The 24776-nt window shown below is 37.1% G+C and overlaps 1 protein-coding gene across 1 annotated transcript in view; it reads left to right on the top strand.

Moving 5' to 3' along the window:
- The window catches only part of LOC136831108 (protein hsr-9-like), a 92924-nt gene that overhangs the window by 64588 nt on the left and 3560 nt on the right, over nucleotides 1–24776 (top strand). The window contains exons 11-13 of the mRNA XM_067091060.1: nucleotides 1453–1515; nucleotides 10180–10460; nucleotides 18104–18335. Coding sequence (XP_066947161.1) covers nucleotides 1453–1515; nucleotides 10180–10460; nucleotides 18104–18335 — 576 coding nt within the window. The remainder of the gene's footprint in view (nucleotides 1–1452; nucleotides 1516–10179; nucleotides 10461–18103; nucleotides 18336–24776) is intronic.

Genomic DNA, 24776 nt, shown 5'->3' with positions numbered 1-24776 from the left:
TTTAGACCACAAAATCAGAGCCTTCATTGGCTTTTTGACATTATTTGGAATTTACCAGTTTTTTAAATACAGGCAGTCCCTGGTGATCCGCTTTTATGGCGCTTGTCTAGTGACAGCGACAACCGGATTTTCGACACTGATCTCCAGTTATTGGCGCTGATCCCCTGTTATTGGTGCTGATCTCCGGTTATCGGCGCTGATCCCCACTTATTGGCGGCGCCGGTCCCCGGTTATCAGCTCTGATAACAGCTCTGATAACCAGGGATTGGCACTATTATCGCCGATTTTCAGTTATTGTCACACTGTCGGGAATGGAACTCCTGCCAATAACCAGGGACTGCCTGTACTGTTAATCTATCATTGCAAGGTTTTACCTAAGAGATTCAATCCGCAGTTGGATAAGTATTCTTTGGGACCATTAGTCATGGCTAGCTGGACCATTAGTCATGGCTAGCCAAGTTTTACTTTTGAAAAGGGCTTAGGGGAATCATTTTTGTCATCTTTGTAAGTTTCTTGCCTCATATATGGCATCCTGGAAATGTAGAATTTCGGGTTTATTAAGTTCTGTATCTCATATGATTGGTATCCTAACTTTCCAAGTTAGCTGATATCTGCACCAGTACAAGTCCTTTGCTTTATGTTCTGAAGAGGTAAGTCTTTGCTCACAGCAATCTTCTATGAGTTACCAGAGTCAAAGTCCCTGGCCTGTGCCAGTTTTCAAGTGCTCTCTCCTAATCGCCACTCTGGAGCATTTAGTAGCTGTATCTTCCCACCTTAATTCAGTCTTATATAAGTAATGGGTTTGAAATAAAACATTTTTTGTTTTATAAAATAATCAGTTTTTCCAACAAACCCATAATTCATTATTAAAGAGTTCTTCCCAGCTCTCCATTTTTCACATCTTCATATCCAGACTACTCAAAAAGAGATGCATAAGATTGTGGGAGACCCGAAGCTCTATGTAGCGTTTTTGCTGAGCTACTATTGACCTATCTGTTAACAAAAGAGTACAGTGTCAGGGGGCATTCAAAGACCCAAACTTTAGTCATTTATCATTGATTGAAGTACATGAAAAAACTGGTTATATAAAAAGTAAATATTTTATCTGGATGATAAATGTCCACCCAAATTGGTAAGGCAGGGATTTTTGGCTTCTTGTCAAAGGGAATCTAGCTTAGCAGAATGCTTACAGTAAAAACAAAGGTTTATGTGTGCAATATTTGTCTGCTGCAGCTAGTGTCAGTTTTTGTCTGATCTGTACTGTCTTCTTTTGATTGCACAGTGCATATTAACCTTGCAGTGACTTTGACAAGAAGCAATATGTTTGGGGTGTTGTGGTCTGAGCAAGTCATTCTTATATTGAGTAGTCTAAAAGATTCTGATAAAATCTTAATTTTGTCTCTTAAATGTTACTGTGTAGAATGTTAAAAAAAATTTTTTTCTTTATTTTAGGGTTTGAAATTCTGTTAACCAGCAGCGACAACAGTTTAAGAAAACGACAGTCTTCTGAGGAAGGTAGGTCCAGTGAAGAGTTACCAGTTATTTGATAACTTGTTTAGCAAGAGATACTTTGATTCACAGATTATTCAGGTGGGAGGGTTTAAAGACTTTTAAGTGATTAATATATTGTTTATTCATGTTAAGCTGCCCCTACCATTTAACTTTGTTGTAGATTCTTCATGTTAGTAGCACAGTACAGTATGTGACCCATCGTACTTTTGGTAGTAATGCATGTTTATGCATTACTACCAAATGATTAATAGTGAGTATTGCAGCTTGATTATTGAAGTACGTACCCAACCTATAGAATGATGCATTAATGTAGTTGAAAACCAGCAACTAATGAAATGATCAAAATCTTACTTTAATTATCATTACACTGCAGGTATTTAAGAATGATTGTCTGAAAATCTAAAATGGTAGACACTTCTGAAGAAGAATTTATATTCCATCAGTGATTTTGATTTTTTGTCTTATACAGACATAAGAATGTTATCACAGGATTTTTTTTTCCTAAAATAGTAGGTGGCAGTTGTAGCAAAGCAAATGTGAAGAAGTTGAATAGCCTCTGAGGAAGAGACCGGGTGAAAAGATGGATAATAAAAGACAGAAAGTAATGCAGTTTGTCAAGTACACTGTTGGAAGCACCCCCTTTGGGAAGATCACCCATTTTAAATTCATAAACTCTTCTAGGACTATTACCTCATACACGTACAGTATAAACGTGCAAGAGGGGAATGTTTATTTTTACATTTATTACACCCATGATTGAGTTCATTTTCAGTACCCACAGGGTGCATAGCAAGTTGTGATCCTTGACTGCTTACAGTAAATGTAATATAAAATTATTGCATAAGTATAAACATATACACAATAAGATACTGTATACAAATAATTAGTGAAATTAGTTTAATACATCTACATAAGTAACTACCACCATCTTATCCGCTGCTGTATTTAAGTCTTTGGGATGCATAATAAAACTCTGTGTAAGTATATATATATTCAGTTATATCTCAGGTAACAGTTGCCTCACTGAAGGAACAGTTTAGTTAACTGAAGGTTTTTGTAAGAAAAACCAGCTCCATTAATGGACATTGCTCTGTTTAAGGATAGAAAGATGACGGGCAAGAGCATGTATGGGATTATTTCTCAGCTGAAATAAAGGGATAGGTCCAGTTTACACGTGGGTCTCAATCAGAGTACATCTTTACTAAACTGCTGCTGGCTTGTGCTTTGTCTTAATTGAGTGCTAAGCACTGTAACTGTACTGACCCCGAGTCATCGTGGCTCTTAAGAAGGCTAGATATGCCAACAGGACAAAAAGAGATGGAAAATGTAGATTCAGAAGGAAATAATAGAAAAATGTAAAGTGGTGTCTAAGTGGTTGGTCTGGTAAAGGAGTATGGGGTGGCCAAACAGACAGTTTCTACCATGATAGAACATCAAGAGGCCATCAAAGGAGTTATTGCTAAGGGAAAGAAATCTGTTGGTGCTAAAGGAGTGAAATATGTTATGAAACGAAGGCCTCAGAAAATTAAGAGGTTGAGAAATTATTCTTAATTTGGATAAATGAAAAACATTCAGCCAGTGACAATGCTTCTGATGCCACCTTATATGAGAAAGCAAGAAATTTCCTTGCTGATCTCTTCAAAAACAACTCCTGAAATGAGTCTTGTTACAGGTAAGAAGCCAATGACCTGTAAGAAGCCAGTCATTGGTGGTTTCAGAAATTCAAGAGAAGTGGCATACACGGTGTGGCGAGGCATGGGGAGGCTTCCAGTCTGACAAAAATGTTGCTGAAAGTATGTTAAAAGAGTTCAAGCACAATGTAAAGGCTGAAGTTTCTGGTCCCCAATAAGCATTCAGTTGTGATGAGACATGCCTGGTTTGAAAGAAAATGCCAAGCAGGACTACACTTTCTGTGTGGGTTATTATTTATGAAAAAATCAAATCTTGACATAGAGAAAAGTAAGCAAATGCCAAATTCTTTTAGAGAGAGAAAGAAAGACAGAAAGAAAGAAAAGCAAGCGAGCAAATGCACGAAAAGTGCATAATTTACCTTACTGCAATGTGTATGTGTATGCGTACATATGCATGCAGACTGAAAAATATACTATGTATTTCACTAAATTAATGTACTTGGTACAGTATTGTACTTCATTAAATAAATTTCAGTGAAAATACTGTACCAGAGGCAGAGGGAATGTTTAAAAAAAAAAAATTATTGATATTTTGCTGTGTTTACGTTAATATTAATATGTGAAATTTAGTAAATAATTTTTTTATTATGAAAAATGATGCAAGTTTTTTATTTGAGTTAGCAAAACCAGCTTCTTTGTTATAGCTTATGTGCCAGTTGGAATACTTTAGTTCCAGTATGCATTTGTAGAATTGTAAAGTATTCCTGTTTAGTATGGTGCATTTACTTTTGTCAGATAACCTGCTTTTTCATAAAAGTAACTTACCAAGTAATTACATAGCTATAGTTTCCACTGGGATGGCAGCCTAAATTGTAAAAATCGCGGTAGCTCTTGTATTGTTTGTGTGTAGGTAACTAGCCCCGCCCACTATCAGAGAAGAATAGGAACAACAAAGCAGAAGAGCTCAGTTTGTTTCTGCCGGCTTTCAATGTAACATTGAATGTTTGCAGTACCTCTTTTTAGAATTATTTCATCAGTATTTTGGTCAAATCCTCCAGGATTTGGTGAAGTATTCTTGCAATTGTGTAGCCTTCAAGCTTGTTAGCTTTAGGTTAGGTTTTTTATAACCTGTTTTTTGGACATATCATGTCGGACTCAAGTTCCTCCAGCATTAGGTATTGTTGGGAGGGTTGTAAGACTAGGTTGACAGGATCTACTTGTGATTCTCATACAATTTGTATGACTGTAGGGGACAAATATGTATGAAAGAGCGAGCATGTGATGAGCGTAAGGATTGGGATGATAAGCAATGGAAAGTATTGAAATCCCATATAGATAAGCTTGATAGGGATAGGAAGAGGAAGGTGACCTCTAGAGTCAAAAGTAGGGCACATAGCCTAGAACCTACACCTAAACCTAGTGTTGTAGGTGATCTTTCCATTCCTCCTTCCCCCCTTCCAGCCATGTCTCCTATCCCTAGTCTTGCTACCATTGTACCACCCTCCCATGCCTAGCTCCTATGCTTCCAACTCCAATCCCATTGCCAGTCTCAAGTGCAGATTCGAATGCAAGATTGACTTAGTGGATACAGTAAATCCCCCTTATTCATGGTCTCACTATTTGTGGACTAACGTATATACATATTCGTTGAAAGTTCCCCCATTTGTGGTATTTTTCACTGAGAAATATTCACTAATTACTGTAGTTTCATATAATTTTCATGACTCAATGCACTTTTTGTTGTAAAACTATTAAAATACTCAGGTATGAGCATTTTTAGAGGGTTTCTTTTTTTGTTTAAACTGTCAAAATAGGCAGTTCTAAGTGTTTTAGAGGGGTTTTAAGTATTCAGTGGTTTTAGCTGTTTGCGGGGGGATGCGGTACGCATCCCCCACAAATACGGGGGTTTACTGTAATACAGTGGCTGAATTAGCGACGTCCCGGTTGCTAATGGACAAAGTGTTGAGTGAGAATACAAAAAAGTGAAAGTGTCGTGCAAGTGGAGGAGGTGGCTGCTCAACCCGCTGGCGCTCCTAGACAAAGGTCCCTGTCATACTCCCCTGACCCTGGGAGAAGACACTGGAGGTCCAAGGGAGGCCGGTGGGGTTTGCCCACGGGTAGTTGCCCCCTCAGTCAAGCCTGTCACACACACCCAGGCTTTGACAGACGGGCATTGGAAAGGCGTCTCAGTAAATGCTCATTAGTTGTCTTACAACTCAGAGAATTCTAGTCCCGACAAGAGGCGCCAATGGCGCTTCCCAGGCAAGTCTTCACCACTACCTTGTAAGCAGTTTAAGGAACTGCCTCACAGCCCTCAGCTGTCCTGCAGTGCTTGACGCAACCCAGAGTATTTTTCGCCCGAGTGTTCAGTTGTAGAGCACTAGTATTTGGCTCCCAAGCGCCCGAGTGTCAAGAAGGGCACACTTTGCCTTCATCCAGGTGCCAATTGTCTCTCAAGTGCCCAACGTCTTCTCCCCAGTGCCAAGCGCCAGTTCCAGTCTCCGAGTGCCTGCCGCCAGCTCCTGAGCTCTCAATGTCAGCTTCCAAATGCCTGCCGCCAGCTGTCAAGCATTCGGGGCCAGTTGACACGCCTGGCACCCTCTCTACCAGTTTCAAGTTCTGCACTCGTGGTAGAGGACCAGTCCTTGGCGCCCATCAAGCAACAGTTGGCAGACATTTTGGGTTTGCTCCAAAAAGCTCCTGTTATGGCCAAGCCATCTAAGGACTTGTCTTTGTCCCCGGTTTCTCCTGTTGAAGAGGATTTAGTTCAAGAGCCTGCCCCTTCAGCTTATGCAGCTCTTCTGAGATATTTCCTGGTGATTTGTCCTTCATACTTTGAGCCAGCTGCCCCAGCCTCGCCTGCCTCAACTTTTTTTATTAGAAATCAGGCTGTCAGCACTCGGCTTCCCAAGATGGTTCTTCCCTCCTCTTCGAGGAAAGCTCTTAAAGAGGTCGGTGATTGGCTCTCAGCGAAGAGAGAACAGGATAAGGCCGCCTTAGCTTTTCTGCCTTCGAGTTTGACATACAGGGGATACCTGTCGTACGCCACCAGAGAAGCTCCTTCACGGATCGCATTGACTTGGCACGCTGATCAGCCTTCTCATCAGCGAAAGTAATGTTTGCACTGACGGAACTAGATCACCTCGTAAAGAATATATATTTATAACAATATTAAAATGGATAATTATTAGTGGTCATTTTTATGTTGCATGATGTTTTGGGTATTTTCAATATCTTGTAAGCATTCCCAGTAAACAAGTAGAACTACTGAAATTGGCTACATTTTTGTTTGACTAAACTGTATAGAACTGTTTTGTACATGCTTTTTGAAGAAATTCATAATGTAAATATTTTTCTGAAAATGAGAAGTGAAATGTTTTAGACGGAATGAAAATTACAAAATACAATTTAGGATAGGCAGTTAATTGCTTTATATTGAATTGCTGTTCACTATAAACTAAGGGAGGTGCTCCAGGGTGCTGTATTATGTTGGCTATATGCCACTCTTTGTTCCCTAACAAATTTTATTACTTGTTGATTGGGCAAACCTGCCAAACTATCCATTAAGTTGAGGTGCAAATGTATAAGGCATTTCAGTCAAAAGTATTAGCATAGTTTGTCAGAACAATTGATACTCATAAATTTTGACTTTTTTTATGTCTACAGTAGAGCACATAACCTTTTTTGTGTGAAGACAGTAGAGCATATAACCTTTTTGTGTGAAGACAGTAGAGCATATAACCTTTTTGTGTGAAGACAGAATGTGTGATTGTTTGTTATTTGTTGTTCAGGAAGGTTTTCAGCTATTATAATGTAAGAAAAAATTTATGTTATATGTAATACAGTTTTAGTGATGATTTATTTATGTAAATTTACTTATATGACACTTCAATCCATTTGCTTTCTAGGTTTAGTTTCAGATCATATCAGAAAGCTCAAAGCATTAGCTTTCTAATGGTTTATAATGTTACATACTTCTGACAAACTCTTTCTGAATATATAGTTAAGAGCAATTATCAGTACTCTATTCACTATCACAGCCAAGTTTTATTTGCTTGTTTCTTTACTGCAGCTAAATATTATGTCATGGTTTAAGGGATAAGGAGAAAAGCTGAATGAGCACTTGGGGGGACAAGGGAAAGGCCAGTGTGTTCAGGAAATTGAAGGATAAGCAATTTATTACAGGTAGCTTAATGGTGCATGGCTGAAGATGGTATCTATATGATAACTAGCTTTAGAGAAACTTGCCCATATCAACAGCCTGGAACGTCTGAGGGTCAAAATAGGCTATGCCCTGTCTTGTACAGTAATACCCCAAACTTGGGCAATTCAAGTTGCGCAAATTCACAGACGCACAAACTTTTCATTGGAACCTAACTGATTGTCATACACGAGTTTTTCACGGACACTCGAACATTTGCGAACACTGAGAAACCCTGCAAAAGTGTTTTATGGTTAATTTTTTATGTAATTTATAAGTTTTCAAGCTTTGATGTGTAAATTAAATAATATTAAATAGTAAAAGTAATAATTTCTCTCTCTCTCTCTCTCTCTCTCTCTCTCTCTCTCTCTCTCTCTCTCTCTCTCTCTCTCTCTTTTATTGAGATGAGAGAATTTTTATGGTACATGTACACTTATGTTTATTAGTTTTGTATGATAAATTAATTATTTATCTAATAATAAGTGCAAATTTTCAGATATTAATAAGATTAAATAATAATAATAATAAAAATAATAATAAACTGTAATTACAAAATTTATACTATGTATGTGATATATATTTTAAACAAACAAATATCATTCCCGTATCTATTGTGAAGTCGCTCGAGGGCAAAGCTGTCAAATTTGTCTAATTTATGTGATGGGGGGGTGAGGTTGTTGCAGATAGCTGGTCAAAGGATTCCAAAGTAATTCTCTCTCTCTCTCTCTCTCTCTCTCTCTCTCTCTCTCTCTCTCTCTCTCTCTCTCTCTCTCTCTCTCTCTCTCTCTCTCCATAATGTAAGGGCAACAATTTCTCTCTCTCTCTCTCTCTCTCTCTCTCTCTCTCTCTCTCTCTCTCTCTCTCTCTCTCTCTCTCTCTCTCTCTCTCTCATTCGTTAGTTAGCACTCACACATATTTTACAACCTATAACTATTTCTCTGTGCCTCTTTACCCGTACAGTAGAAAATTTTAAATTGATTTAATTTTGCCTGTACTGTCTGTGAACTGTAAATGTGCTAGTGTGGCAAATATTACATTTTAAAACATAGAGACAACTAAGAGTTGTATTAGTCCAAATAAAAAGCACTGTTTGTTCATGAAAAATCATTTCAGAACAAAGGGAAAGAGAGTACTAGAGTAAAGTAGTTCTTAAAAACAAGGTTGAGAAGACTTCTAAGAATAGATTGGTCGGAAGGGGGAGAAAGAGAAATAGTATAGCAATCTTCACACATATAATTTTACATCAACCATTTATTTCTTTTTTTAAGGGTAAATGTATTAAGCTAACTTTTAAATGAAATTGCAGTAACTTTAATTTCATTTAAAAGTTATCTTAATACTTTGGGAGCATGATTAGGGTCATATTTAGTGTTTAAACTCTAGAAATAAGCGTTTATTAGCATTTTTAGAGACAGTGCCAAACTTACATGAAAATTCGTTTTGTGTGTAGAGTTCTGAAACCTAACCTCGCGTAAGTTCGGGGTATGACTGTTGCCCTCCTGATACTCTACTTGGTGAAAAAGTGAAACGTCATCTGATCCCTAGGCTTATTTTGGGAAGATCAGAAACAGTATGGCTGACTCCTTCATGGGAATGGTCAAATAATAAATTCAAAATGATCAATGCACCCAAGGTATGTAAAGTTACTTGAAGGATAGCAAAAAATGACATGCACTCTTCTCCATTCCCAGAACCTGAGGTCTGGGAATGACACCTGGTACCCACTTTGGACAACCCATTTTGGACTTTTTTTATTCTTCATGAGGCCCTTTCTCTACAAAATACTAATTTTTGGTATCTTGTAGAAGTTAAGAAGTCACAGGACTGTTTGTATCTCAGATGACATGAGTCAGAGACTGTTTTTGTTCCCAGTGAGAGCCCAAAAATCACCTGAAGAAAAAAAAAGACCTGAATATGTATGCTTGGCTGCAAAAGACTTGACTCAGGCCTCTTGTAGACATATCGCCAAGAATACAATATCTTTCTGGCCAAGAGAGGGAATTTGAAAGGCACACAAAGTGGTACCAAGAGTAACCCTTCATCATAGGTAAGATAATAAGGATGGCACTAACCTTTATCACTTTAGTTTAATGCTCTGGACATTGCTGAAGTTATCAAACCAAGATTTTGGAGATGACAGTCAGCTTTTGGTTTTCTTTTTTTGTAGGGGCTCCACTTACAAGTTCACAAACATTTTTGATAGGACCAGTAATAGCAAGTAGGCAGGTGATTGTTTAGGCCACACAATCACCATTGCACAGTGCTTTACCAAGGTGGGTAATTAATTCATGCAGAGTGTAGAATATGTCACAGATCTTTAAACAATTTTTTTTTGCTGTATGTAACCAACATTAAGACTGTATTTGAATAGAAAACTTAGAAAAAAATGCCTTCCACATAAATAGTGGGTGCATAACTCAAATAATAGTTCTATCCCTGTGTAAACAGAAAATTTTATATACTGGGAGGCCCTTCATTTCAACAAAAACTTTATTTGGTTACTGAGCAGGGTTCAGTTCACCAAAACTCAAGATGTAAAAAGTATGATGAGTAGATGGTATCCAGCCCTTCCCCTTGCAGAATGCCAAATTAAAACTAGTACCATCAAAAATGTGTCCACCTCTTGGTTACAGCGAGCATTTTGCATATGTAAAGTAAGAGGTTTGTCCATATTAAACAAAGTTGTTTCAAAATTTCTGTCAAGTATTTTTGCTAATTTTGGGCAATATCTAGGACAATATACAGTAAGTGTATTTATACAGTTCTTCTATCTACTGTGGTCTAACATTTCTCTAAGGAGAATAGTTTGCTAAGTGCATTTAAAATTTTTTGCAGGTTACCTTCCTCCATTTGATAAGGAACATTTGAAGCAGCAGATTATGAGAGGTGGGGGAAAAGTTATTGAAAGTTATACAGATGCTGAGATGATCTTAGCTCAACAAGGGAGGCCATTGATTTCAAAGCAAACTCCAAAATCAAAGAAGCCCGCTGGCCACCCAAGCAGCACAGTTCTTCTGATATCAAATACTCATTGTCGAACTTCTAAGTACATTCAGTGTTTAGCTGCTGGTATCCCAATTGTCTCATTCCAGTGGGTTATCAACTCAAGTGCTCAGGTAAGAATGTTTAATGCCCGAATTTTAGGTATGAACATAAATACTGATGATTTTATCAATAATGTAAATGATTTTGCTTATGCTGTATCGAGTGTATTATACCAGTGTTCTGAGATGTGTCAGAGTAGTGCAGAAATGGTTGGAGAGGATAGTGGGGAAGCATATACTGGCCGCTGGGACTGTCTCCTTGGGACCATGATGATTCGAGAGTTTGGCAGGCTATAGACTGGAAGGGGAAATTTCAGGTAGAAAATAAAATTGATGGGGCCCCACAGATGAGGAATTCAAAGAATATTTCAAAGTGTATTAAATACTAGAGAAGACAGTTTTGTTGATGAAAATATACAGTCATTTGTAAATGTCCCTATCCTAGATGATCAGATAACAGTCGAAGAAGTCCAGTCCCAGATCAATAAAATTAAACCTGATAAGGCTTGTGGTCCAGATGGGGTCTCCCCTGGTGTTCTTAGGTTGCTTCCAGTAGAATGGTTGCTGACACTCGCTACTTTGTTTAACGCCCTTTTCCTGACTGCATCTTACCTAGTTTGTGGTCTTTGGCCAAGTTCTTTACGATTTTTAAGAAAGGCAACAGACAGGAACCCAAGAATTATAGAGGTATCACAGTTATTAACTGTTTAGCAAAGTTGTATGATATGATTCTTTGTTCACGACTTGAAACATGGTTTAAGCCTTACAGGGAACAGGCTGGGGCGCAGGGGGACGTGGTTGCATGGAGCATATTGTAGCTTTGCGATTGTTGACGGACATGGCTAGGAGAAAGGGGAACAAACTCTTTGTCGTGTTTGTTGATTTTAGTCAGGCTTATGATCTGGTACCAAGAGGAATGTTATTTAAGGTTCTGAAACGATTAGGTTGTGGAGCTGTTATGTTGGCAGCCTTGATAGCTATTTATAGAGTAACAAACAGCATAATTGGTACTGCAATCATAACGACTACTGTGGGAGTTCACAAGGAAATTCTACATCGTGTCTTCTTTTTATTTTGTATATTAATGATCTTATTAAGTTTATTAAGAATAATTGCAATCCTGATGGGTTTTTATCGTGGCTCCATTTATTAGTGTTAATGGATGATACAGTTCTCCTTGCAACTACCAGAGAAGGTATCATCCATAAGATATCATTATTGAGGCAATATTGTCACACTTATGGGATGAAAATTAATGCAGGGAAAACTAAGTTTTTTGTTATTAGTGGAACAGCACAAGATGGTAGGTCAATTGAGATCGATGGCCTTATAGTAGAATCCTGCTCGCAATATATATATTTGGGGTCGATCTTTACTGCGGATGGCTCTGTGTCTTCCTCTGTTGCAGGCCCATGCTCGATCCAAGATGCCACATATCAATAAATTTGTTTCATTTTTGAATAGAAATAATGATATACCTTTTATTGTAAAAAAGAGTTTTTGATGCTGCTTTAATGTCAGCTGTCCTGTATGGGTGCGAGTCGTGGCTGAATGCAGACTTGAAGCCAGTAGTGAAGTTATATAACTGGGGATTAAAACTATTGCTTAGGCGTTAGAAAGACAACAAGTAATGAATTATGTTATATTGAATCGGGATACCGCCATTACGAGATCTTGTTCGTAGCAAACAGAGAAAGTTTTTAGTAGGATGTGGAGAGAGAGGTCTTCGTTGGAGGATGACCCTTTGATATTTTCAATTAAGACCGTATTAGGAGCCAGGTATAACACCAAGACTTACATAGAAGGATTGATTAATGATAGTAGAGACGATGTAAAAATTGCAATGGAAACACTCCAGGCGTAACATCATTAATTCTGACTCCTCAAGAAAGGTTACATATAGAGAAATCAATCCAGACCTCTTAGTTCATGATATCTATTCTGTTAGGCATAATGTTTCCGAATTAGACAGAGTCTCATTCACTAGGTTCAGAATTGCATCTCACTCTCTGGCCGTGGAAGTGGGTAGGTGGAGTAGGAGGGGAGAGGCCGTCTGCCGTTGGAGGAGCGGTTGTGTACCTGTGGAGCCATTCAAACAGAAGTACACGAACGCAAAAGTATGCTCAAGGACACAACATATCAGAGATACCTATAATTTATCTAACATGAGGGATATATTTTCAAATCAGCGAACCCTGGCGGAGCAATGTAAGATTATTAGCTTAGTCCTCTGTGAGTATTTATGAATGTTTGTGAGGTGAAGGGAAAATGAGAATAAAAATAGCTTTTTGGAGTATGATTTTTTATATAAATGTCAAATTTTGTTCTTAATTTTGTTTGCCATATGATAATTCTTTGTTTTTGTTTTATTGTTGTATAAGATAAAAACCTGTTATTCTGACTTTTATGTATGTAATATTTTGTATTGCCAAGTGTAGAGTTGTGCCTTTGTTGGACCAAATATAACTAATTACTGTAAATATGAGCGATGTATAATTGTTGTGGTCAATAAAATATCTAATCTAATCTATCTATCAAATTTTCTATTACAAGCTAGTTTTGTATACTATGACAGAAATATCTTTAGATCATTTGGTTTATGTAAGACTAACAGATGATTTTGTAATATTTATGACCAAGAAAAATGTGCAGGAATTGGCTTTTACTTATAATTAAGGGACAAATGTGCCAACCTCTCTCCTCTTCCTATTGAATACTTACATTAAAAGTTGGATCTCAATATTAATAGCTAGAATAAATATGGGAATAAAATCAATTTAATACATAACAAAATTTAGACTTCCCCCATCTTTTTGATAGTGTATACCTTGGTTGTTTATTACGGTAGTAGGTTATAGTCTTGGGTTACTTGAGTTTTGTAGTAGGGCAGATGTAATTTTCCATTTTGTTTAAAACAGGTTAAATAGAAGCTTTTGCTGGACAAATTCCTTTATTTTAAAGATTTGTTGAGGAGTTTCTTTTCAATAAGCATTAATTTTCCCAAACCTTCCAGTTAGTTCCTTGAAATCCTCCTACACCACCTCCCTTTCAGACTAAGCACAGACTTTGGCATTGCCTGGATTTCTGAGCAAGGCAGAGTGGTTAAGGGACTATCCATGAAAACCAAAAGAATGCATGTTGACTTTAGCAGGGAATTATGTGTCATATATAGTGAGTCCCCTAAGATTGCGGATCAGCAATCGCAGCTTCAGTTAATCGCGGTTTTTTCTGTGGAACTTATCTCCAAGTATATAGCAGAAAATCCACTAATTCACAAATTTTTTCACAGAACAGTATTCACTAATTACTGTATTTTCATGACTAAATACATTTTTTATGATAGAAAAATTATTTACTAATTTTCAAATATTAATATTAATGTAAATAGCAAAATACCAATAAAATGCTAAATTAAAATCCTGCAAAATCACTAAACGGCTTGCCAATGTTCATAAACACCTCAGTTCAACCTCTCTCTCTCTCTCTCTCTCTCTCTCTCTCTCTCTCTCTCTCTCTCTCTCTCTCTCTCTCTCTCTCTCTCTCTCTCTCTCTCTGTTTACATATCCTTTAATGAAAAAACAGTAAAATATGAATAAAATGTTATTTCACTTACAGAATCCATTTATACTGTATTATATTGATGTATTATCATCGTAATATATATAAAAAAAAAAACAATAGTCCCGACATTTGTGATTGTTTCTACAGTAGGTATGTGTTGCCATATTGTTTTCTTTGGTTTACTGAACTGTACCACTTTACAAGTTTAGTTAACTATGATTATCACACATATTATAACAGTACACAAGAGAATATTTTATCACCATTGATGTTTCATCTCTAATCACCGTAAAAATATTCAAAATCCGAATTTCATATGTAAGCAACACAAGGTTATACTGTACTCTCCTCCGAGCTTGTCAAGTCAAGTCTCATCCCCAGCTGCTCTCTCTCTCTCTCTCTCTCTCTCTCTCTCTCTCTCTCTCTCTCTCTCTCTCTCTCTCTCTCTCTCTCTCTCAATGAAATACGAATTACACTATCATAAACTTTTATGTACAAAATTAAAAATAATTCCATTAGTACATTCATTTCTTTTAGCAACTAAAAAATTATTTTCCTAATTATTTTGGTAGCAGGCTGAATCAGCTGATTCACAGAACATAAACATTACAAATGTCAGGATGATCAATATTTAATATGCATATTACAGTGGCAACAGATCAATATAATGCTGTACAGTACAAATGGATTCTGTAAGTGAAATCAGATTTTATTGATATTTTGCTGTGTTTACATTAATGTTAATATTTTATCACTGTTGATTGCATTAATGATTTGGTATTTTTTCAATGCATATTTAAATATTTAAGTACAGTGTTGTAAAGTATTCAACTCTACTTGTGAATTCCCAGTGCTTCCCCTATTGGAAAAAAAGAAAACAGGACATCTTCAATACTGTATGAGAGAAAATGGCTGTGTTTAAATGTAGGGGGGACTTGAGTTTAGTTTTCACATGTAGCTGTAAGCCATATATTTTTAAGGGTAATGTCAGATGACTTTGAAAGTATATTAAAGGGTTTTAGGAATGATAGTTTAAGGTATATTTGTGTTTTAACTATTAAAATAGGCAGTTATAAACTTTTTTAGGGGGCATCTTTGGTGTTTGAACTATTAAAGCAGGTAGACATAAACATTTTTAGAGGGGTGTTCTAACTTGTCACAGATTTTTGCCTAACGCAGGTGGTTCTGGTCCCTAACCCCCGCAATTACTAGGGACCCACTATAGCTTCTTATATAAATATGTCAAGCACTCAGATTTAAGCTTGATGCTTTGTATATTGAGCTTAATACCATGAAGTAAGTCTTTAGCTTGAACTTAATCCCATGAAGTAAGTCTTTAGCATTCATATGGATCTTTTCTCCTGATTGGTATTCCCTATCATGAGAACTTGGTATAGATTTCCAAAATTTTGAGCTCACCTTTGGATTTTGAAAGATGAACAGGTTCAATAAAGTTGAGTGGCATTAGTATCTTCTTCCTATCTAGAGTCCCATGGGACCTCTTAATCCTACATAGACAGAGGATTGTAGGTTTGTCTGTGCTCCATATTTTGCAAATTGGTTCTTACAAGTACAGTAACAGTAAATAGTATCATTTACCATCTATTTTTCCAAATTCATCTGAAGAAGTAGACAGCTATTTGTGAAATTCATGCCTCTCCTACCCCTTCAACTAGCGCTTCTTCCTTTCACTTCAGAGGTCAAAACTAATCTTTGTCTTTTGAAAATATATATATATATTTTTTTAAATACAGTACATTATAAATTATATTCCAAAAAAACATACCAGAAACCTCGATGTAATGTCTCAGGATGCTTGAGGTGTTTCAAGAATATTGTAGGTGGAGCCTAGGACTCAGGTTTCCCTCCCCATGCAGGACAAAGAATTCAGAGTTGTCCTGCACCTTGGTTTGTGTAGTATCACCAACCTTGATCTCTCTTTCTTTACATTCTTGCAGCATTAATACATGATATTTTTCATTGATTTTTTCTGTGTTTGTGTGCAAGACAAGTAAACTGGCTGGAAATGGCTTTGTATGTTTAAATTCTGCCATTTAAGGGAAAGTAGCCTTAAGATATAAGTGAAAATGCAGCTGTTGTTTGTGATACAGCTCTGCCTTTCTTGGTTACTCTTTTGCTCTTTCATCATCATCAGAAAGTGGCAGTGGTCTTCACACACAAGTGTAAAGTAGGCACATTTCAGTGGGAACCAAGATTTTTGGTTAGTGCTCATCAGTAACATATTTTATTATTGCTTACAGTCAAGTTAGTATGTTAGAGGTCATTTCATTTTCAGCAAGAATCATCTTGGCAATGAATCCATCATAGACCGGAGCTCCCAGTATGTTTCTTATTTTACTGATTATACTTCAGAAACTGTAAATTCATTCATCAGTACTTTCAGATCTCCATCGTATCTATTCCCGACTCCAAAAAATAATATTCCACCCAACATTGTCGTTTTATCTTTTTTTCACTGGCATTTTTCTCTTTCTTTCACCCAAGGATATTTCATTAATAATTCTGTGGGCTACCCCCCCCCCATCACCAATGCCACTCATTTGTCAGCACCATCCATTTGCTTTCCAGATATTCTCTCTGATATTATCTGGCTTTTGTGTAACTTCAAATACCCAGCATGTTCAGCATAGCATTATTCTCCAAGTACCTCTTATTTTTGTCTGTTCATTGAAATTGTATCCTTGGTCTCATCCAAAATCCAAGGTATCCATCTTGTTAACATACATCTCAGTACTTTTTTTTCCAGCATATTGATATACATTCTTGACAATAAACAAATCCTCATTGATGATCAGTTCCTCTTAACGCAAGGCCTCTAGAAGTGAAAATGTATTTCAGCGTTCAGTTTCAGATGCCTTTTGTATTAAACTAGATACTTGCAATTTTTTTTGCCAAGTGCTTTTAATGCAATTTTTTTGCCAAGTGCTTTTAATTTCTGTTTCTGTGTGGCAATTACAAATCAATGATCACTGTTGAAATCTGCTCCCCTGTAGGTCTTTTTTCTTTCTTAGTGGCTGTGTAATCTATTTGGGGTCTGTAACTGCCATCTTAACATTCCTCTGTGTTCTTTTTTTCTTTCTTAGTGGCTGTGTAATCTGTTTGGAGTCTATAACTGCCACCTTAACATTCCTCTGTGTTCTTTTTTCTTTCTTAGTGGCCGTGTAATCTATTTGGGGCCTGTAACTGCCATCTAAAGATGTCCAGTTATTTTGTGGGTTTTGTTTGAAAAGAATACCTCCAGTTACAAGATTATTAGCAGCACAGAAACTTAAGAAATTCCATCTTTTTTTCATTTACCTTCTCTCCCTGCCCTCCCATGCCCTTTATGTCCTCCATACCTTCATTGTTCCTACCAACTTTTTCATTCACATCAACAACAGTTCTCATATCTTTCTGGCACTGTGTAACAATCTGCTGTTCTATAAAAAATTCTTTTATTTCTTCTACAATTCCATTTGTTGGTGTACAGTGATTTGATTTAAATCCTGCTAGCAGTAATCTACTGCTCACTGCTTTCCAGTTTGTTAGTTCCTACTCTTTACCAATTCCATCTGGTCTTCCAGAATGAATATACACATTAGCTTAACGTATCTTGTTTTTCCATTCTTTTGAACTGTGATTCACCAGCTGCAAAGATATGTATTCCATATCTCTGTAATTCATTCTCTACCTGTCTGATCTATCCAATGTGATTCAGGGTTGTTACATTTCAACTTCATATTTTCAGTTCATCCATGGTTTTTATAAACCAGGAGATTCTTAGCCCCTCATAGGCATGGGACTGGAGCTTTTTCAGAATTTTGCCTGTCCATTAATATGGTAGAATCCATGGAGGATTCATTGGCTAAATACTGAAGAATGCCAAGTGTCTTTTAGTGTGCAGTTTCAGTTTGGTTAAGGCCAATGATCCCTGAATTGCATACTGGATTTTGAAGCCCACTAGATATTTTTAAATTTATTCTTTTTTCAGGAATGCCAGTTTGGCTATTTTGAGGAAAATGCATTGTGTAGGCTTTACTGTCAATAGTAAAGACTATAAATCTAGGCATCATGTTTTGAATATTTTTTATTTTATAGTTGTGATTTATCATAGAAATGTATTGCTTTATTTTTATAAATTTCTCTGGTTTTAGGATAGATGTATGGACTGGAGGCTATATTTGTTGCCATCAGGTGAAAATGAATCTGGAGAAACTATGGAACAGAACTTAATACCAGAAGAAGGATTCCAATCCGGACCTCCATCGGTCTTAGAAGGAGAGTTGGTATTTTTGGCAACATCAGCCAATAAAGAATTCAATTCTTTATGGCAGCCAATTCTTACCATGGCAGGAGCAGATGTACGAGTTAAACCAGCAAAAACAGGTATGAGTAATTGTTTTTATCTTGTGCAGATTATTTGCCTGATGTAGTGATTTTATAGATTCTTCCTTTACACAGCAGTTTGTTACTCTTCCAAGTTATCTTTGCAGCTATGATTGTATTTCAGTCATCTTGTTAACTTTAGCAATCATAATGTGATAAGATGAATCACATAATCTTTTACAAGAAAATTCCCATTCAGATAAGGATACAGACATTACTTCATTTACCTTTTCCCAAAAACACAAGGTGCTATGTCTGTCAAACAATAAAGATTCAGCACTGAAAGAACAGTTATTAAACAGCCTCAGAGCTTTGACAAACACACACACACACACACGCACACACACTCTTTCTTATAACTTACAATTAATTCTTAAATTTTTTGTAAGTTTAATAAGAGATTTATCTCTGACAACATTGATAAATTAGATTTTTGTTTTAAGTTTAATAAGAGATTTATCTCTGACAACATTGATAAATTAGATTTTTGTTTAATCAAGTAATAGGAAATATACCGTAATTGTCTTATTGGTGAGAATGGCACATTTTCTGGAAAAAAAAAATATAACCTTTGATTTAACAAGTGCACACAGAAAAAGCAAAAGAAGATATGAAGAGAGACAGATGACTTGAGATGCTTCAGAACAAGGAAGGTGTAAGTTAGGGGGATTAAGTGGGTATGACTTCCAGTATCAAGAGGTATGAATTATCCTTATTCACATACATAAGCAATTTTCCAGGGGGTAAAAGTGCTCCAGGTTGAAAGTGTGACAGTTGCTGGTGCTTTTAAGAATATTTTTTCACTATGATCATGTTGCAACTCTGTAGTAGGCATGAAGAAATTCAACAAGGGCTTGACCCAACATAATCTATTATGTTGGGTCATTCACTGACCTATGTCAGAGGAGGAACAAAATTTTGGCAGTTGACATAGACGTTAGGTCTGGGCAGTACCAGGCACCCATCCCTGAATATCCACACTGGTTTTTTACTGTTCCCCTGTCACACCTCACCCCTGCATTGTTTCCATGCCTGTTGGACATTGCATCATTGTTAAAAATTAATATTAGTCCTAAGGACATCCATCACTTCCACAAGGGTATAGTGTTGAGACAATAAACTAGACAATTCTTGTAGCCAACAAGAGGCACTAAGGGATAGAGGAGTGAAAACTAAGTAACTAAGTAGTTTGGGGAGTCTGCTCTCTGAGAGTACAGCATGTCTTGATGATGCAAGTCTCTGTCAGAATCAGGTGTTGGTAAATGGAAAAACAAATAGGAAATTAATATAATATGAAAGAAAAGGGGAGAAGGAAATAAGCAAAAGGAAAAGTAAAAAAAAAAAAAAAATTGAGGCATGACATTATTTTGCCACAAGATGCCTTCCTTTTACAAAACTCAGAATGACATGTAAATCCCGTTGAAGAAAGTAGACTTTTATAAAGTCTTGTAGCATCGTACCCTGTCAATCCTATGCATTTTGTTTCGTAAATTCAAACCCTCGTAATATAACTTTTCTTAACACATTTTATGCTCCCTGCATAAGTCATTGCAAGTATTTTCTGTTTGTGTGATATATTGTTTTGAGTAACTCAAGTTTTTCTATTGAAGCACTATTGTGGTGGAGAGAAATGTCATGGTTAACACCTTTCCTCATCATTCATGTTTCAGTGCTTCATGTTTTTCCAAGGTTAGAGAGGATTGACATATTTGTGATCATTGGTTAAGGGACCTGTGGAGCAAATTCTAGAAAAGGAGGCCACTGGCAGAGTCCTTTGCAAGGATTTGGGCAAAGAGATATGTTGTTATACAGTATCTTTGGTCACTAGCATTTTTCATGATTTCCAAAGCTGTGACAGGCTCTCTCTAGGTATTCTTTAGCTCTTGACATAACATCATCCACAGTGAGGTAGTAATAGGAATGTTTTTAACATGAGGGATTCAGTTCAGAAACTTTATTCACTTTTCCAGCTTTTTTCATCAGCAAAAGAACTAGTGCGAAAGCTACAAAGAATGTTGGTATTAGTGACTAAAAATTTGTGTCAATTTTTATGATGCTGTTCACTGAAAAAAGGTTAAAATAAAATTTAATGCCTTTTCCGGTCTTACATTTGTAGTAAACTGTAGTATTTTGATGCTTTGTAAGTTAACATTTTCTGCACAGAAGAAATAGGTTTTGTTCAGCTTACTGTCTTATCTAGGATATAATTTACATTCTTTTTCATTCTTATTCAAAACAACTGACATGAAATATATGTTTTTGTAGCGACTGGTGAAGGGGGCGGGGGTTGCAAGGGAGCTGCAGAGAGCAACTAGCCACACCTGTCTTAAATCAGCTGTATGCAGTTGCTCCAAATTAAATTTTGCATAGCTTTCTTAGTTTTTACTTGTCATTGTTTTCTTTTACTTTTCTATCACGTGGGTCCTTGAGTACCCGCTGTGGCACTGAGTATGTTTTCAATTACTCTTCGAACATATGAAGATGGACAGCATACCTCCTCACTTGCAAAATTCGAGGAGCTGACGTGGTAGAGCAAGGTGAATGACTTGAGTTTGAAGTGGTTCAGCATAGAACCCTTCTCAGTTGATGTTTATTATGACACTGATGATTAAGTGTACATCTGGTGGGTCTCCAAGGATGACAGTACTGTAAGAAGAATGGTGATGGGTAACCCCCAGTGTGCAAACTGAAGGGTCAGGTCAAATAATTCATGAGTCTTAAAAATAAAATGAAAAATCAAAGGCTCACACAGTTATGCAAATAAAATGAAAGCAAGGTGGTTCCTTCTGTAAATACAGTAGGTGTTCATAACGACTCCACAGTCACCATACAGAAGGGGGTCTGGCAAAAATTTTTTATAGGCTGAGGTCAATGATTGTCCTCCATCTTTCTGTCAAAGAATGGGAAGGTGGAGTCAAAGGCAATTGGTCATGATAGTGGAGGACCCATGTCAGTAAACAATCACCCATAACCAAAATGGAGAACCTGCAAATGAGGAGAGAAAGGGCGAGACCTCTGAGGGAAGAATAAAGCATGTTGTCAGTGAGGTGTTGTGTTAAGATGTCTCTGATTTAAAGATGGTTTCTGGAAAAAGATTTGGGTCAAGGAGTAGCATGGGCAGACAAGGGCTATTAGGAGGCAGTGGCTCTAGTTAATGATGCTGGCTCTGGTTGCAGTAGTGGTTACCTAGTTTCACAGTGCCTGAATAAATTCCTCCAAGATGTAGTCGGGTACCATGTTTTTGTAGACATGTAGGGAGCATACTACTGTCCAGGACAGCCAACTTGGAGTGATCTGTGAGGCCATGTCCCATTTCGTGATCATGATGGTGAGCAAGCAATATATTGTCAGTTAAGAGGTGACAGACTTTGATTGTGTCCTCGACAGGCATAAAACCTAAGGACCCACTTTTGCCAGTTAAGTGTGAGACTCCTCGCAGCACCACTTGCAGAAGTTCATTTCTGAGATTAACAAGCTGACAGGGCCAGTTTTGAAGGAGGATGAGGCTTTCTTTGCATTTGCTCCCATCACCAGTGAAGGAGGGTGAACCCGAGAATAGCATCCTTGGATCCTGCATATAAAGCTTCCAGAACTTTTGAGGCAGCTCACAGGCTAGTCAACCATGCCCAGTCAGACTGAGCATAACATTGGTAAGAAGAGACTCAAATGTTTTGGAACTCAAAGCTGCTTCATCTTTATGAAGGCTGCCTAGGGGAGAACTATGGCAAGCATTTAGAAGAAGGGCTGTCAGTACTGAAAATTTTGCAGACCCAATTAAGGATCTTGACAAGTGCTTGTAGGTCTTTGGCATTATCCTCTTATTATTACTTGATCAACAAAACTGAGTCTGGTCTTGAAAGGAATGAAACCTTACTTTCTTGGAGATCCAAAATAAGAGGAAAGACCTGAGGAACCAGGGGTAGGCAAATGGAGTAGCAGCCTTGGAGCATAGAGTTAATGAATCTCCTGAAGAGTCAGATGAGGCCACAGTTGGTCCTCACAGTGAGCAAGGACCTGATTGTAAGTTGCTGAGATGAACGATGACTGGGCTGTAGGCTTAGGATAATGTACAGTAAACCCCTTTATTCGCTTTCTCACGACACGCGGACTTGCCTATTCACGGATTTCTCCACGGAACATATCAACACATTCGCGGAAAATTCGCCCATTTGGGGTATTTTCCACTAAGAAACATTCAATAATTACTGTATTTTCATATAATTTTCATGACTAAATGCATTTTTTGTGATAAAACTATTAAAACATTCAGGTACCCAGGTAGTGCTTGAGTTACGATACAGTAATTCGATTTTGCGATGGGGTAAGCAATTAATACAGATACGACAATATTTATTAAATATTTTAACATTTCGCGCAGGCATGGGCAGCAGGTACAATCAGGCAGCAAGAGAGACCAAATTACAGTAGGCCAGTTTCTTTTCCTCCATCTCTTTATCCCATCTTTTAGTTAAAAACTTTTATCATTCTCTTTTGTTTTTAGTTAAAAAAGTAGAGAACGATAAAAGTATTGTTAGTAACATTATGCTCTTGCGTAAATGCATATAGCCATACACAGCCGAATGAGAAACTGTTGTTTTGCTTATAACCGAATCGGATAACAACAGCTGTTTTGCTTGTGTTTCAACCATCATGCGGTAGTAAACAATTACCATAGTTATGTTACAGATGATGTTAAGTAGAATAGGGCTGATATATTTTTACATTATACCGTTATTCGGTATGGCTAAAAGATCGGCAAGGAAATATACTGCCAAATTTAAGCTGCAAGTTGTCGCTGAAGCTGAGAAAACAATGTTCAAGCTGCTAATGACTATAAATTATCGTGCATCGGCAACATGGATGAAACTCAACTGTAAATAAAATTGGAGAGAAAATATTTTAATCAAAACCACTGAACATGAAAGACCACTTATTACTGCTGTTTTCACGCCAATAAAAGATAAATAAGTAAAGCTCATATTATTTGAAATTAAGTGAAAATAGCGAACGGAATCTTCATTTTTTTTTACACAAAACAAATATCCCCCCAAACAGCCAACATCACTTATTAATGAAAAATAGCTAAATTAATTTCACAGTGAGATGTATTTAAGTTATATTTCGACTTAAAAACACTTCATATAACAAGATAACCTTGCCCCATATAAATAAAGTATCTAGAGATTCATTTACACTAACTAGAAGCAAGAAAAGTAATTCTGGCCTGAGTTGAATATGGCGAAATAAACTTACCATGTAATCGATTTCCACCAAAACGTTGATCGCTCTGATCGCTGTTAATATTACAAAAGCAGTATAAGAATATGCACAACATTATTGGATATAGTGAAGTAAAGCATAACATTTTAAAGATCCAATGAAAAGGTGCATATTCGTTATGTTGATGTGTGTATAATACGATATTAATATGTGAATATAGAGTAAAGTATAATGTAGGCTAGGCTACCGTATATATACAGGCAGTCCCTGGTTATCGGCAGGCTCGGTTAGCGGCGATCCGGTTTTACAGCACTTGTCTAACGACGAAAATCAGCAATTTTCGGCGCCGATAATTGGGTATTGGTGTCGATACATACCTAACATAGGTGCTATTAACCAAAAATCAGCCCTTTTTGGCGCCAGTAAGCCCCAAAAATCACTGATTTTCGGTTATCATCACACCATCAGAACGGAACCCTTGCTGATAACTGGGGACTGCTTGCATACGATATACCATAGTGTAGGCTAAGCTAATTCTTGTTTGTTATTCCATTTCTCTTTGTAGTGAATTATTATAAGTCAATCTGCATGAACCTCCAGAATTAGCTGATATTGTACCGTATATGTATGAGTATAGTTTATTAGTGTAGGCTGGGTTACCATATATGTCTACATGGTACTGAATACCATAGTGTAGGCTAGGCTATATTCGAGATACGTTTTTTCCAACAAACGATGGGTTTTTTGGAACCTAACCCCATTGTAAGTAGGATAATTCCTGTATAAGCATTTTTAGAGTTTTTTTTTAACTATCAAAATAGACAATTCTAAGTGTTTTTAGAAGGGTTTTAAGTATTCGTGGATTTAAGCTATTCACAAAGGGGGTGTAGTATGCATCCCCCACGAATACGGCAAGTGTACTGTACTTTGCTTCTTCGGATGATATTGGGTCTCATGGGGACTGGAGGAGGGTACTGGGGAAAAGGATCTCAGTAATGTTCGGTAAAACTCGGGGACCAAGACAGCAGACTTATGAAAAGCTGAGGTGATTTAATGGGAAATGCAGGCAAGAAAGTTGAGGGTATTGTGTGTAGAGGAAGTCCTGGTCTGTAAGGGAACAGAAGCCAGGTACAATTAAGCTGGATAAGTGGTTAAGGCTGAGAATACTGCATAACACAAGTTCACAGCATTATGCATATAAGGTGGCATGGCAGAATAAAC

The sequence above is a fragment of the Macrobrachium rosenbergii genome, chromosome 48, assembly GCF_040412425.1.
Source record: "Macrobrachium rosenbergii isolate ZJJX-2024 chromosome 48, ASM4041242v1, whole genome shotgun sequence".
In the NCBI taxonomy this organism is placed as follows: domain Eukaryota; kingdom Metazoa; phylum Arthropoda; class Malacostraca; order Decapoda; family Palaemonidae; genus Macrobrachium; species Macrobrachium rosenbergii.
Note: the sequence above shows the minus strand (reverse complement) of the source record. Positions and strands in the feature narration are given on the sequence as shown.